This window comes from Rhinoraja longicauda, chromosome 11 (assembly GCF_053455715.1).
Source record: "Rhinoraja longicauda isolate Sanriku21f chromosome 11, sRhiLon1.1, whole genome shotgun sequence".
In the NCBI taxonomy this organism is placed as follows: domain Eukaryota; kingdom Metazoa; phylum Chordata; class Chondrichthyes; order Rajiformes; family Arhynchobatidae; genus Rhinoraja; species Rhinoraja longicauda.
The window spans coordinates 10121303-10134830 of NC_135963.1; the positions used below are offsets into that span (position 1 = coordinate 10121303).

Sequence of the window (13528 nt, forward strand, 5' to 3'; positions counted from 1 at the left end):
ATCTGCTTTCACCAATGTGCCAATATAGAGCTGCATGTGTAAAAAAAAAAGGAGACTTAGACAAGACACAAATCAAGATCTTCCATAGCAGACAGAGCCTTAAATAAGGACAAAATTCGTAAATAGGATTTTAAGCAATTCCTCATCATTATAAACAGTGTGTGTTTCCAGCAGTTCATTTGGTTAAATCTCAACTGTCTTCTTAAAATACTTCACAATGTGCTGACATATGCCAGAACCACAACATCTCAAGGGGAAATTGGCCTGTGTTGTACATTAATTAAAAATGCTAACAAAATCATAAAATCTTAGCAAGAACAAGTCTGCAAAAAGGGCCAATTCACTAATCTGACGCAAATACAGGGTGTTGAAATTTCATCAAGAGGCCATTCTTCCTTTGTGAGCTTAGAAAACAAATGATGATAGGACAGTCAACCAAGGCATGGTTATGTTGAGAAGGGGTGGAGACACAGGGGAAGGAAAAACAAAATTCTTACCTCATTTATCTCCACAAATGCAAATTATTCAGCAGTTACCGGATGACTGTCATCCAGGATAAATTTCTCTTAACTAAGCAATGTGGTTACCGTGCAAGTCAGATATAGAGGGTGCGAGAGTTCAGATTCCAATGTGCAAGAGTCCCATAAAGAGCCAGCCCCAAACTGCATCATCTCAAATGTGAGATATTCCACTTACTCAAGTAGATTCCTGTGCATTTATTGTAAGTGAAGCAAAACATTCTCATGATTCAAACCTTTGCCAGCTGATAGAAAATACTTTCAATTGATATGCAAAGCCAGCCACAGATCAGGATTTTTTTTAAAGTGGGGGGGGGGGGGGGGGGGAGGGGACAGTGAAGGAATATGATGGAATGAAAGAAGACGGAAATGAAAAGGTAAATGATGTGGCAAAAATAGTTTTTCCTAATATGTATTAATGACAACACTAAATTAGATTAAAATATATCTGGGCAGAAAATGCTGATAAACTGGGGAAATGGTCCATTTGATCAATCTGTACACCATTTAATAAACAAATATGATTTATTTTTCTTGCAACTGCTACAAATATCCATCATGCATCCTAGTGACCAAATCGCATTTTCGGTGTTTTTATAACAAAAAAATGGTTTGAGTTCTCGCTACTCGATAATGACTTATTTACAACAACGTCAGCAGTATTAAATCTTCTGCAGACCAAATAGTATTCGTACTGCCATCTGCTGAATCAAAAAATTATTACAGTCAGAACTTTTTTTCCCCAGGGTAGAAATGTCAAGGACTAGAGCACATAACTTGAAGTTCAGAGGGAGAAAATTTAAAGGGCATGCTTGGAGTTTTTTTTTAATACACAGAGAGCAGTGGGTGCTTGGAACGTGCTGCCAGGAGTGATGGTGGAAGCAGATACAATAATAATGTTTAAGCAGTTTTTAAGATAGGCATGTAGATATGCAGGGAGTGGAAGGGTAGGGATCATATGCAGGCATGACAGATTAGTTTAACTTGACCATGTTCATTTTGGGCAGAAAGGCCTGTTCCTGTGCCATACTTTTCTATGTTCTTAAAATGTGAATATGAACTCTTCAACTTTCATTTTTAAACAAAGTAGTTGACTGAAACTCTAACCACCTTAGTACCAGTGGAAATTCAGAAATTTAAAGTTGGTGCCCAGAGTATTGTGAAATGAATCTAGTTCTAAAGAGCAAAAGATGCCACATAGTTGTACACTCATTTCACTTCTGATAACTTTTTTTCTGAAACTCTCATGACATTATAAGAACCAAAGAAATAGTAGGTCATTTGGCTCCTCTGACATGCAATAAGATTAAGGCCTATCTTTTACCATCATGCCTCTTATCTACACTATATCCTTCGATTCCCTTAATTTCTAAAGACCTGTACGATTTGTCTTCAGACACTCATCAATTGACGAGTGCCCTCTTGAGTAGAAATCCAAAGATTCATTATTCTCTGGATGATGAAATTTCAACTCATCTCAGCCCTTATATTGAGACTCCTTGACAACCTAGCCAGACAAAAGCTGTCAACTTTATCAAGCCCTGCCAGAATTTTCCACGTTTCAGAGATCATTTTGCATTCTTCTAAGCTTGTGCATGTAGTCTGCTAAGTCATGAGACAAAACTCTCCTCTTTTCTCAAATAAAGGCCTTGATGAGGTCCAATCAGTGGTTACCATTTTGGTATCCATGGAGTTTGAGTTTCTCCATGTCTTGACACGGGTATGAGCTTCCCAGATGGCTTTGGACGTGGGGGAGGGGGGTTGGAATATGGTAACAGCTGTGCAGTTGAAATGTTCATTTTGCCCAACTCTTATCTCCTATAATACTGCATACTCTTGACTTTTGCAGATCGATCAAAATCAGAAGACCTCCTTCGTGCTCTCCTTTCTGGCTTGAATGTGCATCTGCCACAACGTTCCAATCCTTCTGTCATAGTTTGTCTTGCATGAGGCCTTGTCTCGTAACAATTCTTGCACAAGGCCTTGTAAGTAAAAGCCAACTTATTCATCCCTCTCAAGTGTCTGCCATCTCAGTTTCTCAGTCCAGAGTTTCATTGTACAATGACTGGGATTCACATGTGAGATATTCAGCGCATGATGGTATCCATAAGTGGTGTTGTTACTGAGTGGTGCTACTGGCAGTCTTTTTGCAGTGTTTACAGTGTTTTTGCAGTGTTTTGCAGTATTTACCATGAACTCACTTGGAGTATCAAGAAATATCCAGTCATTATGCCTTTTAATAAACCATCGTCAAGCAAAGTCAAGGAACTCAAGAGGACGTTGATAAATAAATAAGAGGCACGACATCTCCAAGAGAGAAAATGGGAACATTTTGAAGGAGTGCAACTTGGGTAGCTCCACCATCTGTGACATCAAGTTGTGGAAAACTTGTCTAATTTTATCTATCATTCGCCCAAACTCCAATCAACCTAGCAACAAACTCATTCCAGGAATCAGTTTTATAAACATACACTGCACTGACTAAGACATGTAAATCGACAAACAAGGCTCTACAGATGCTGATTTACAAAATAAAATAAAGTGCTCTAGTTACTCAGCCGGTCAGGTAGCATTTCGGGAGGACATGGATCGGTAATATTTTGGGTCGGGACACTTCTTCAGAGTTATTCCAGCAGTGTTTTTGTTTTGACACCAGTATATCCTCATAACTGAAGAGATCAAGATTGCACACAGTATCAAAGCCTTACATTATCATACCAAGACTTCCTTACTTTTGCACTCCAAATCTGTTATAATGAAGGCTAATATATTAGTCCTGCTATTTGTTTTGCCTAACTGGTAACTTGGTGCATTGCCTTCTTATTTTTTAAACTGTATTAGTATCAAATTAAATTCTGGATCAATTTCACAAAATATTTATATTTACACACAAAACATAGGCCTCCCTTTGAATATCTCTGATCTATTTCTTCCTGAAAAATGTTCAATTGCTGCAGAAAACTGTTCAAGCAATATTACTGAGCAGCAGACAGCACACCCAGATGGCTTTCTCATCGTAGCTGGGGACTTCAACCATGCTAACCTAAAAACTGTCATGCCCAAAGTATACCAGCATGTTGATTTCCCAACACGAGAAAACAACACCTTGGACCTTGTCTACACGACCATCAAAGGAGCATACAAGGCTTCCCCCCTCCCCCACATCGGCCTCTCTGATCACCTCACCGTTCTGCTGAAACCGGCATACAGACCCCGGGTGAAAGTCACCAAACCAGTTTCAAAAGAGGTACGTGTGTGGTCAGAGGACAGCACAGCTGCACTCCAAAACTGCTTTGAGACTACAGACTGGGACATGTTCAAGCAGGCAGCAACATACAACAACACAACCAACATTCAGGAATACACAGAGACAGTTACAGGCTACATCACCAAATGCATTGATGATGTGACCCACACCAGAGCCATCACCATCCGGGCTAACCAGAAGCCATGGCTGACAGGGGAGGTCCATGGGCTGCTGAGGGTCCGCAACGCTGCCTTCAGAGAGGGCAATCCAGCCGGTCTCAGAGCAGCCAGGGCCAACCTTTCCAGTGGCATCAGGAAAGCCAAACAACACTACACCCGGCGCATCACAGCCCACTTCAGTGACAGCAGAGACACACGGAGCCTGTGGAAGGGTATTAGGACTATCACGGACTACAAACCCTTACCACAGACCTGTGACAGTGACACCTCTCTCTTGAACGACCTCAACGGCTTCTTCGCACGCTTTGAAGCTCAGAGCAACACACCTGCGCAGAAAACAACTCCTCCCCCCAACGACCAGGCTATTTGTCTGTCTCCAGGCAGTGTGAGGAGCACACTGTTAAGGATTAACACCCGGAAAGCTTCTGGACCTGACAACATTCCTGGTCGTGTGCTAAAAGACTGCGCAGCTGAGCTCACAGATGTCCTCACAGACATCTTCAACATCTCCCTGAGCCAGGCTGTTGTTCCCTTGTGCTTCAAAGAAACCACCATCATACCTGTGCCCAAGAAGTCTTCTCCATCCTGCTTCAACGACTACCGCCCTGTAGCGCTGACTTCAACCATCATGAAGTGCTTCGAGAGGCTGGTCATGAAGCAGATCAGATCCAACCTCCCCCCCTCCCTGGACCCGTTTCAGTTTGCATATCGAGCTAAGCGGTCCACTGAGGATGCCATCTCCTCTGCTCTACACCCAGCCCTCACCCACTTGGACACTAAAAACTCATATGTTAGGATGCTGTTCATAGACTTTAGCTCAGCATTTAACACCATCATCCCCCAGCAGCTGGTTTGTAAACTAACAAATCTGGGCCTCAGCCCCCTTCTCTGCAACTGGCTGCTGGACTTCCTCACTGCCAGACCCCAGTCCGTACGGGTCGGCAGCAACACATCGGACACCATCACGCTGAGTACGGGTGCCCCACAAGGATGTGTGCTAAGCCCCCTGCTCTTCACCTTGCTGACCCACGACTGCACACCCACCTACAGCTCCAACCACTTCGTCAAGTTTGCGGATGACACAACAGTGGTGGGTCTCATCAGCAACAACGACGAGACCCACTACAGGAAGGAGGTGGACCAGCTGGCCGCGTGGTGCACAGACAACAATCTCTTCCTGAATGTGGAGAAAACAAAGGAGATTGTTGTCGACTTCAGGAGAACGCACACCCAACACCCCCACCCACTGACCATCAATGGTGCTGCTGTGGAGCAGGTGAGCAGCACCAAATTTCTGGGGGTGAACATCACCGAGGATCTCTCCTGGAGCAACAACATCACGTCCATCGCCAAGAAAGCCCAGCAGCGCCTCTACTTCCTCCGCAAACTGAAGAGAGCGGGAGCCCCCACACCCATCATGTACACTTTTTACCGAGGTGCCATCGAGAGCATCCTCAGCAGCTGCATCACTGTGTGGTTCGGAAGCTGCACAGCCTCCAGCCGTAAGACCCTGCAGCGCATAGTGAACACTGCTGAGAGGATCACTGGCGCCTCACTCCCAACACTCCTGGTCCTTTACACCACCCGCCTCACCCGCAAAGCATTGAGCATTGTGGGTGACCCCTCCCACCCCTCCAACAGCCTCTTCACCCTCCTGCCTTCAGGGAGAAGGTTTCGCAGCCTGAGGTCAAGCACCACCCGACTAAAGAACAGTTTTTTCCACCAGGCTGTCAGGATGCTGAACTCTCTCCCCTCCCTTCCTCCTCTCTCCCCTGCCCCTATGGGACCTGGACTTTAACACCCCACACACACGCACATCCAGCACCAGACACTTTTTTAAAAAAAAATTTGAAGTGACTATATTTTATATTTTATGTTTTATGTTGATTGTTGTTTGCTGTGCCTTTTGTTTTATGCACTTTGTTCCTCGGGATTGTGGGAAACGGTATTTCGATTTTCTGTCTGTGTGAACTGGCTGAGGATTGACAATAAAAATTGACTTTGACTTACTAAGCGTGTCCAGAATTTTCAAAGTACTAAGGGACAGATAACAGTTAAATTTAATGTAAATTGTGGTCGCGACACATAAAATCAAATCATAGAGCATTTCATATGAATCCACAAGGTGGTGCAGTTTGCTTCATTTCTATATGCAAGGAATACACTGCATAATTATTGAATATTTTCCGAGAATTTAAAGTTAAACACATGATTAACTGTCTCTTTAAACTGGGAATCAATTATTTAATATTATTACAACAGTATTATTGCTTTGACAAAGCTTTTCCTTTTGTTACAGGTACTTAAGACTTATTTTAGATTTATTTTGTGGTGTGTATGAAGCATGAATATCCATAACAACCGCTTTACCCATATCGTTACCCAAATTCAGTAAAAAATATGGATCAAAATTTTCTATGTAGAAAACGTAATGATGACAAAATATAAACTAAGAATGAATTGCTTGCTTCAACGTTCATCAAGAGTTTTCAGTCGTCTTTTGGTCATCAATTCGATATAAAAATGACGAGAAATATACTTCTATCGCTTTATTCACCTGGATCGGCACTGAAAATAACTGCACCCCCTAGTGGAATCATACCAAACGCTTTCACGTTACCTTAAAATGCTATATAAATGTTTCTTTTGCAATTTGTAACACAAAACGTTGATAATTGATCAAATAAACGAACTCCAGCATCTCAGATATCCCAATTATAGACAATAGACAATAGACAATAGGTGCAGGAGTAGGCCATTCCGCCCTTCGAGCCAGCACCGCCATTCAATGCGATCATGGCTGATCACTCTCAATCAGTACCCCGTTCCTGCCTTCTCCCCATACCCCCTCACTCCGCTATCCTTAAGAGCTCTATCCAGCTCTCTCTTGAAAGCATCCAACGAACTGGCCTCCACTGCCTTCTGAGGCAGAGAATTCCACACCTTCACCACTCTCTGACTGAAAAAGTTCTTCCTCATCTCCGTTCTAAATGGCCTACCCCTTATTCTTAAACTGTGGCCCCTTGTTCTGGACTCCCCCAACATTGGGAACATGTTTCCTGCCTCTAATGTGTCCAATCCCCTAATTATCTTATATGTTTCAATAAGATCCCCCCTCATCCTTCTAAATTCCAGTGTATACAAGCCCAATCGCTCCAGCCTTTCAACATACGACAGTCCCGCCATTCCGGGAATTAACCTAGTGAACCTACGCTGCACGCCCTCCATAGCAAGAATATCCTTCCTCAAATTTGGAGACCAAAACTGCACACAGTACTCCAGGTGCGGTCTCACCAGGGCCCGGTACAACTGTAGAAGGACCTCTTTGCTCCTATACTCAACTCCTCTTGTTACGAAGGCCAACATTCCATTGGCTTTCTTCACTGCCTGCTGTACCTGCATGCTTCCTTTCATTGACTGATGCACTAGGACACCCAGATCTCGTTGAACTCCCCCTCCTCCTAACTTGACACCATTCAGATAATAATCTGCCTTTCTATTCTTACTTCCAAAGTGAATAACCTCACACTTATCTACATTAAACTGCATCTGCCATGTATCCGCCCACTCACACAACCTGTCCAAGTCACCCTGCAGCCTTATCGCATCTTCCTCACAATTCACACTACCCCCCAGCTTAGTATCATCTGCAAATTTGCTAATGGTACTTTTAATCCCTTCGTCTAAGTCATTAATGTATATCGTAAATAGCTGGGGTCCCAGCACCGAACCTTGCGGTACCCCACTGGTCACTGCCTCCCATTCCGAAAGGGACCCATTTATCCCCACTCTTTGCTTTCTGTCTGTCAACCAATTTTCTATCCATGTCAGTACCCTACCCCCAATACCATGTGCCCTAATTTTGCCCACTAATCTCCATTGTGGGACCTTGTCGAAGGCTTTCTGAAAGTCGAGGTACACCATATCCACTGACTCTCCCTTGTCAATTTTCCTAGTTACATCCTCAAAAAATTCCAGTAGATTTGTCAAGCATGATTTCCCCTTCGTAAATCCATGCTGACTCGGAATGATCCCGTTACTGCTATCCAAATGCTCAGCAATTTCGTCTTTTATAATTGACTCCAGCATCTTCCCCACCACTGATGTCAGACTAACTGGTCTATAATTACCCGTTTTCTCTCTCCCTCCTTTCTTAAAAAGTGGGGTAACATTTGCTATCCTCCAATCCACCGGAACTGATCCTGAATCTATAGAACATTGAAAAATGATCTCCAATGCTTCCACTATTTCTAGAGCCACCTCCTTAAGTACCCTGGGATGCAGACCATCAGGCCCTGGGGATTTATCAGCCTTCAGTCCCATCAGTCTACCCAAAACCATTTCCTGCCTAATGTGGATTTCCTTCAGTTCTTCCATCACCCTAGGTTCTCCGACCCCTAGAACATTTGGGAGATTGTGTGTATCTTCCTCAGTGAAGACAGATCCAAAGTAACGGTTTAACTCGTCTGCCATTTCTTTGTTCCCCATAATAAATTCCCCTGTTTCTGTCTTCAAGGGACCCACATTTGCCTTGACTATTTTTTTCCTCTTCACGTACCTAAAAAAACTTTTGCTATCCTCCTTTATATTATTGGCTAGTTTACCCTCGTACCTCATCTTTTCTCCCCGTATTGCCTTTTTAGTTAACTTTTGTTGCTCTTTAAAAGAGTCCCAATCCTCTGTCTTCCCACTCTTCTTTGCCATGTTATACTTCCTCTCCTTAATTTTTATGCTGTCCCTGACTTCCCTTGTCAGCCACAGGTGTCTCTTACTCCCCTTAGAGTCTTTCCGCCTCTTTGGAATAAATTGATCCTGCAACCTCTGCATTATTCCCAGGAATACCTGCCATTGCTGTTCTACCGTCTTCCCTGCTAGGGCCTCCTTCCAGTCAATTTTGGCCAGCTCCTGCCTCATGCCTCCGTGATCCCCTTTGCTATACTGTAATACTGACACTTCCGATTTTCCCTTCTGCCTTTCCATTTGCAGAGTAAAACTTATCATGTTGTGATCACTGCCTCCTAATGGCTCTTTTACCTCTAGTCCCCTTATCAGATCAGGATCATTACACAACACTAAATCCAGAATTGCCTTCTCCCTGGTAGGCTCCAGTACAAGCTGTTCTAAGAATCCATCTCGAAGGCACTCTACAAACTCTCTTTCCTGGGGTCCATTTCCAACCTGATTTTCCCAGTCTACCTGCATGTTGAAATCTCCCATAACCACCGTAGCATTACATTTTTGACACGCCAATTTTATCTCCTGATTCAACTTGCACCCTATGTTGAGGCTACTGTTTGGGGGCCTATAGATAACTCCCATTAGGGTCTTTTTACCCTTACAATTTCTCATTTCTATCCATACTGATTCAACATCTCCTGATTCTATGTCACAACTAATTTTTATATGATTTTACTTTCCAAAACAATTAATTCTTCCCTAACTTGTCTTATAGTTTGCCAGTCTCTGACATTAGCCATTTGTTCACAGAGGAACATGGCTTCTCATATTACCATCTCATTTATTTATCAAACGTTCCTATTTCCTTTACCAGTCTTTCCCTGTTCTTTTGCTATTCAGATTGTTTTCTTTGCAGAAATATGAATTCGGCATTTATCATAAGCAACTCTTTTGTTCCATTTTGCCTTTTTTGCAATATATACCATTTGTAAACTAGAAAACAAAATAGCTCCTCACTCAAGGTAGCAACGAAATGCTGCGATAAAACTTGTGCACAGCATAAGGGAAACAGATTATGCAAATACAAGGGCTGGTTGCAAGACATTGCCAATGTTTATCTGCATCTGAACAGCAAATTTCACTGCATTACACACTTGAATGCCCAGGAGCAAAGACTGCAAAAAGTGGTGAACACTGCCCAGTCCATCACAAGTTCTGACCTCCCCACCATCAAAGGGATTTACAGGAGCACTGCCTCAGAAAGGCGGTCAGCATCATAAGAGACCCACACTGCCCTGGCCACACACTCATTTCACCCCTGCCATCGGGAAGAAGGTACAGGAACCTGAAAACTAACGTCCAGGTTCAGGAACAGATTCATCCCGACAGACATCAGGCTACTGAACAATACGACCTCCAAGTAAGCTCTAAACTACATAGACTTGGTTTTGGCTTTTTGCATGTGTGTGCGTGTGTGATCATGTGCGCACGTGTCACACACTGAACTTTTTTTTTCTCGTTTATTATATATTGTTTACAGAATATTATGTTTACATATTTTGTTGTGCTGCTGCAATGTTCTATCTGGGACATTATGACAATAAAACACTCTTGACTCTTTTAGCATATAATAAATTTTGACTGCAAGAAAGGATATGAAAGGAAACCATCGGTAATTCTAGGTAAATATTTTGTATAAAACCCCACATTATGTTTTGTGGAAGCCTGGTAAACATTTTATCCAATGAATATTGGAGATAATGCAACATAAAAACATTGTTTTGTATCAAATGCCAACTAGAATAAGAATTCTCTTACCTGCCAATGATCGTCCAAATCTTTAACTTGCTGCCCAAGGTCTTTTAGACTCATTATTGCCTCTGCTTCTCTTAGTTTTGCTCCTATGAGCTCTTCTTGCAACCTGGCCACATTATCCTCATCGGGTAAGGAGCTGTTTCGCTGTTGTTAAAAATGGTACAAAGTTATAAATCTTAGTGTTATATCAGAAGTACAGGGGGATGTATGTACCTGTTGAGGTGAAAGGAAAAGTAAGCAAGTTTAGGGAACCCTGGTTGACGAGAGATGTTGAGGCTCTGGTTAGGAAAAAGGAGGCATACATCAGAGTATATGAAGTGTAGGAGTACCCTTAAGGCGGCAACCAACAGGCCAAAAAAGAAGACATGAAATAGATCTGGCAGGCAAGGTAAAGGAAAATCCCAAGATGTTCTCCAGGAATATCAAGAATAAAAAGGATGACTAGGAAAACAATTAATAGACAAAAGACAATACACAATAGGTGCAGGAGTAGGCCATTCGGCCCTTCGAGCCAGCACCACCATTCAATGTGATCATGGCTGATTAAGTCGACTTAAAGATCAGCATGGCCATCTTAGTGTACAAAGCACTACAATTTTACAGCTGGAAAGGAGATTATCACCTTCTGATCTCCTGTTTACATTTGCTCCATTTAGTATCATGTGTGTTTTCTCAGTATTCAGTTTTTGGTCAATGGCTTTTCCACCATTTTCTTTAAAACAATAGCTTTTTGTAAGCACAATAAAATATTGTGTCGCACAACAAAGTTTGACTGAAAAAGCCAAGTTATAATAGTTACAAGTACAATCCCAAAAACATGTGGGTTTGTAGGTTCATTGGGCCTTAATGTGCAAGGAATGGATGAGAAAGTGGGCTATCATACTAATGTGCACTGGTGATCAATGGCCAATGTAGGCAGAAGGGCCTGTTTCTCTAAAACTAAGCTAAATGGAAAACAGTTTTTTAACACTTGGAATTTGATTAAATGAGAATGAAAGTTTTCATTGCTACTGAAGAATCTTGGTATACTGACTAACATTTCTACTAAACTATAAATACAAGGTCAAAGTCGTTAATTCAACTACCTTTTCTATGTCCAAGATTTTGTCCTGCATTTCTTTAAGTGCACATTGTGTTTCTGCTTCTCTTAACCTTGCCTGCACGAGTTCAGTTTCCAGTTGAAGAACAAAATCCTCACTGTAGCGTGGATTGCATTTATGCTGCAAAAAAACACATTTTTAAAAAGATACTTCAGTGTCAATTTCTGAAAAACATTAAATACAGAGGCATTTTAGCCCGTCTAAGTGGTCACATTATGAACAAGCTTTGACTAAAGCTTTAAAATCCAGCTTTAGCTTACAGTGATGGGAATTAAAGTGTATAAATGCACAATTATAAATACAGATGCTCCCAGGCTTACGATGCTTTGACTTGCGATATTTCAACTTTGCGATGGTGCAAACGGCAGCGACCCTTAGCGAGCCGCAGCTCCCTACCGGCCACGTGATTAAGTGCATTAAAGCATTTCGACTTACGATATTTTTGCTTTCCGATGGGTTTCTCAGAACGTAACCCCATTGTAAGTTGAGGAGCACCTATAATAACTTTAGAAAAATCCTATATTTCAAATGCTTATAAAAGAAATCTGTGTAATTGACTGGATTTTCAAATTAATGATCTGGATTTTAATGCACAAAACATATTGTACTAATGTACATTTTATGCATTCCAGTAAACCACCAGCACCTTCTTAAAAATATTTATTTTAGGCAGGAGATTTGCAATATTGTGATGTCAAGATGCTTATTCTCAAGTAGAATTAGGCAGATTTATAAAATCTGCATAAATGCATTTACTCCACATCAACGTCTAATTTACTTATGCAATGAATGCCAAACTTACAGCCCTTGCATTCCCAATACAGCTGTAGCTTCATACCCATTATTCTGGAGTGTGCACCAGATATACATATGGATGAAAATCCAACTGAAGCAGCTGTTGAAAAAGATTTTTGGGGGGGGAAAAAAACATACAATGGTGGACATTTCAAGAACATTTTTTTCAGACATTTGTTAAATGGCCCCTAATCAGATACGAAAACCAATCCTTAATGTCTTGACACAATTAAAAATTGTGCTGCACACTTTAGATTTGGTCATTTTTTCCAGCTCGAGTCTTAGTAGTATTCTCAGTTCAGCAAACAAAGGCATTGCAATCAAAAATAATATCACACAGACACACATTTATACACAGATACCCCCTCCACCAACAATATTCCTAAGCCCTAACTGTTCCAATTTACACACAGGAAGCTATCTGTAACTGGAACCATTTTGCCCCATTACAAGTGGCCATCTCAAAACATTGGCATGAGGTCTTTGATCCGACAAAATTTCTTCCAACTGGGTGAAAAACTTGCAACAATTAAAATGTGCGCCCAAAAGTAATTAAATTGAAACAAAAAGCAATTATTTACTGCAAGCTTTATGATCTTAATAGTTCATACCAATTTTAATTGGAAAAAAATAGTAAATGTTATCAAAATATTGCTTTTGATATGCTGATCACTTGTACACTAAATTTGATGCAGCATTTAACATTCAAACTTGCATTTGCATTGTCTAAAGGTTATATATATATATATATATATATATGAAATAGGGTGGGGAAAGTGGACCCGATTTAGAAGTCCAGCCATGATCTTAATGAATAGTAAAGCAGACCTAATCAGCAACATGGCGAACTGCTGCTATAATTATTTATGTTCTTGTCCAACTCCCTTTGAATAGTTTATCTGCTTGCTGTAATTAACTACACAAAAGCAAATCAGTTTTCACTCCTTCCTAAAAATGATAAGAATACGTTAAGTATTTGATCCTGTTGTTTTTTTTTGTTTTAGGGAAGTCAACTAAATATACGTGAGAGTAGAAATCATTTTTGAGTAAACACCCTCTTTTACTGTTTTCATTCGTATTTTTCTTATGCTCTTAAATATAGTTTAAATAAAATGGTGAAAACACGCACGTGAAATATTCCAATGTTATATATATATCAAACAAATGTATAAAACCTTTCGGCACATAAAACAGATA

At 41.2% G+C, this 13528-nt stretch overlaps 1 protein-coding gene across 9 annotated transcripts in view; it reads right to left on the reverse strand.

The window, feature by feature from the left end:
• evi5b (ecotropic viral integration site 5b) overlaps positions 1-13528 on the reverse strand; it is a 159771-nt gene that overhangs the window by 72737 nt on the left and 73506 nt on the right. For all 9 annotated transcript variants that reach the window (XM_078408229.1, XM_078408226.1, XM_078408225.1 and 6 more), the window contains 2 exons: positions 11522-11656; positions 10440-10580 (listed from right to left, as the gene is read on the reverse strand). In XM_078408229.1, coding sequence (XP_078264355.1) covers positions 10440-10580; positions 11522-11656 — 276 coding nt within the window. The remainder of the gene's footprint in view (positions 1-10439; positions 10581-11521; positions 11657-13528) is intronic.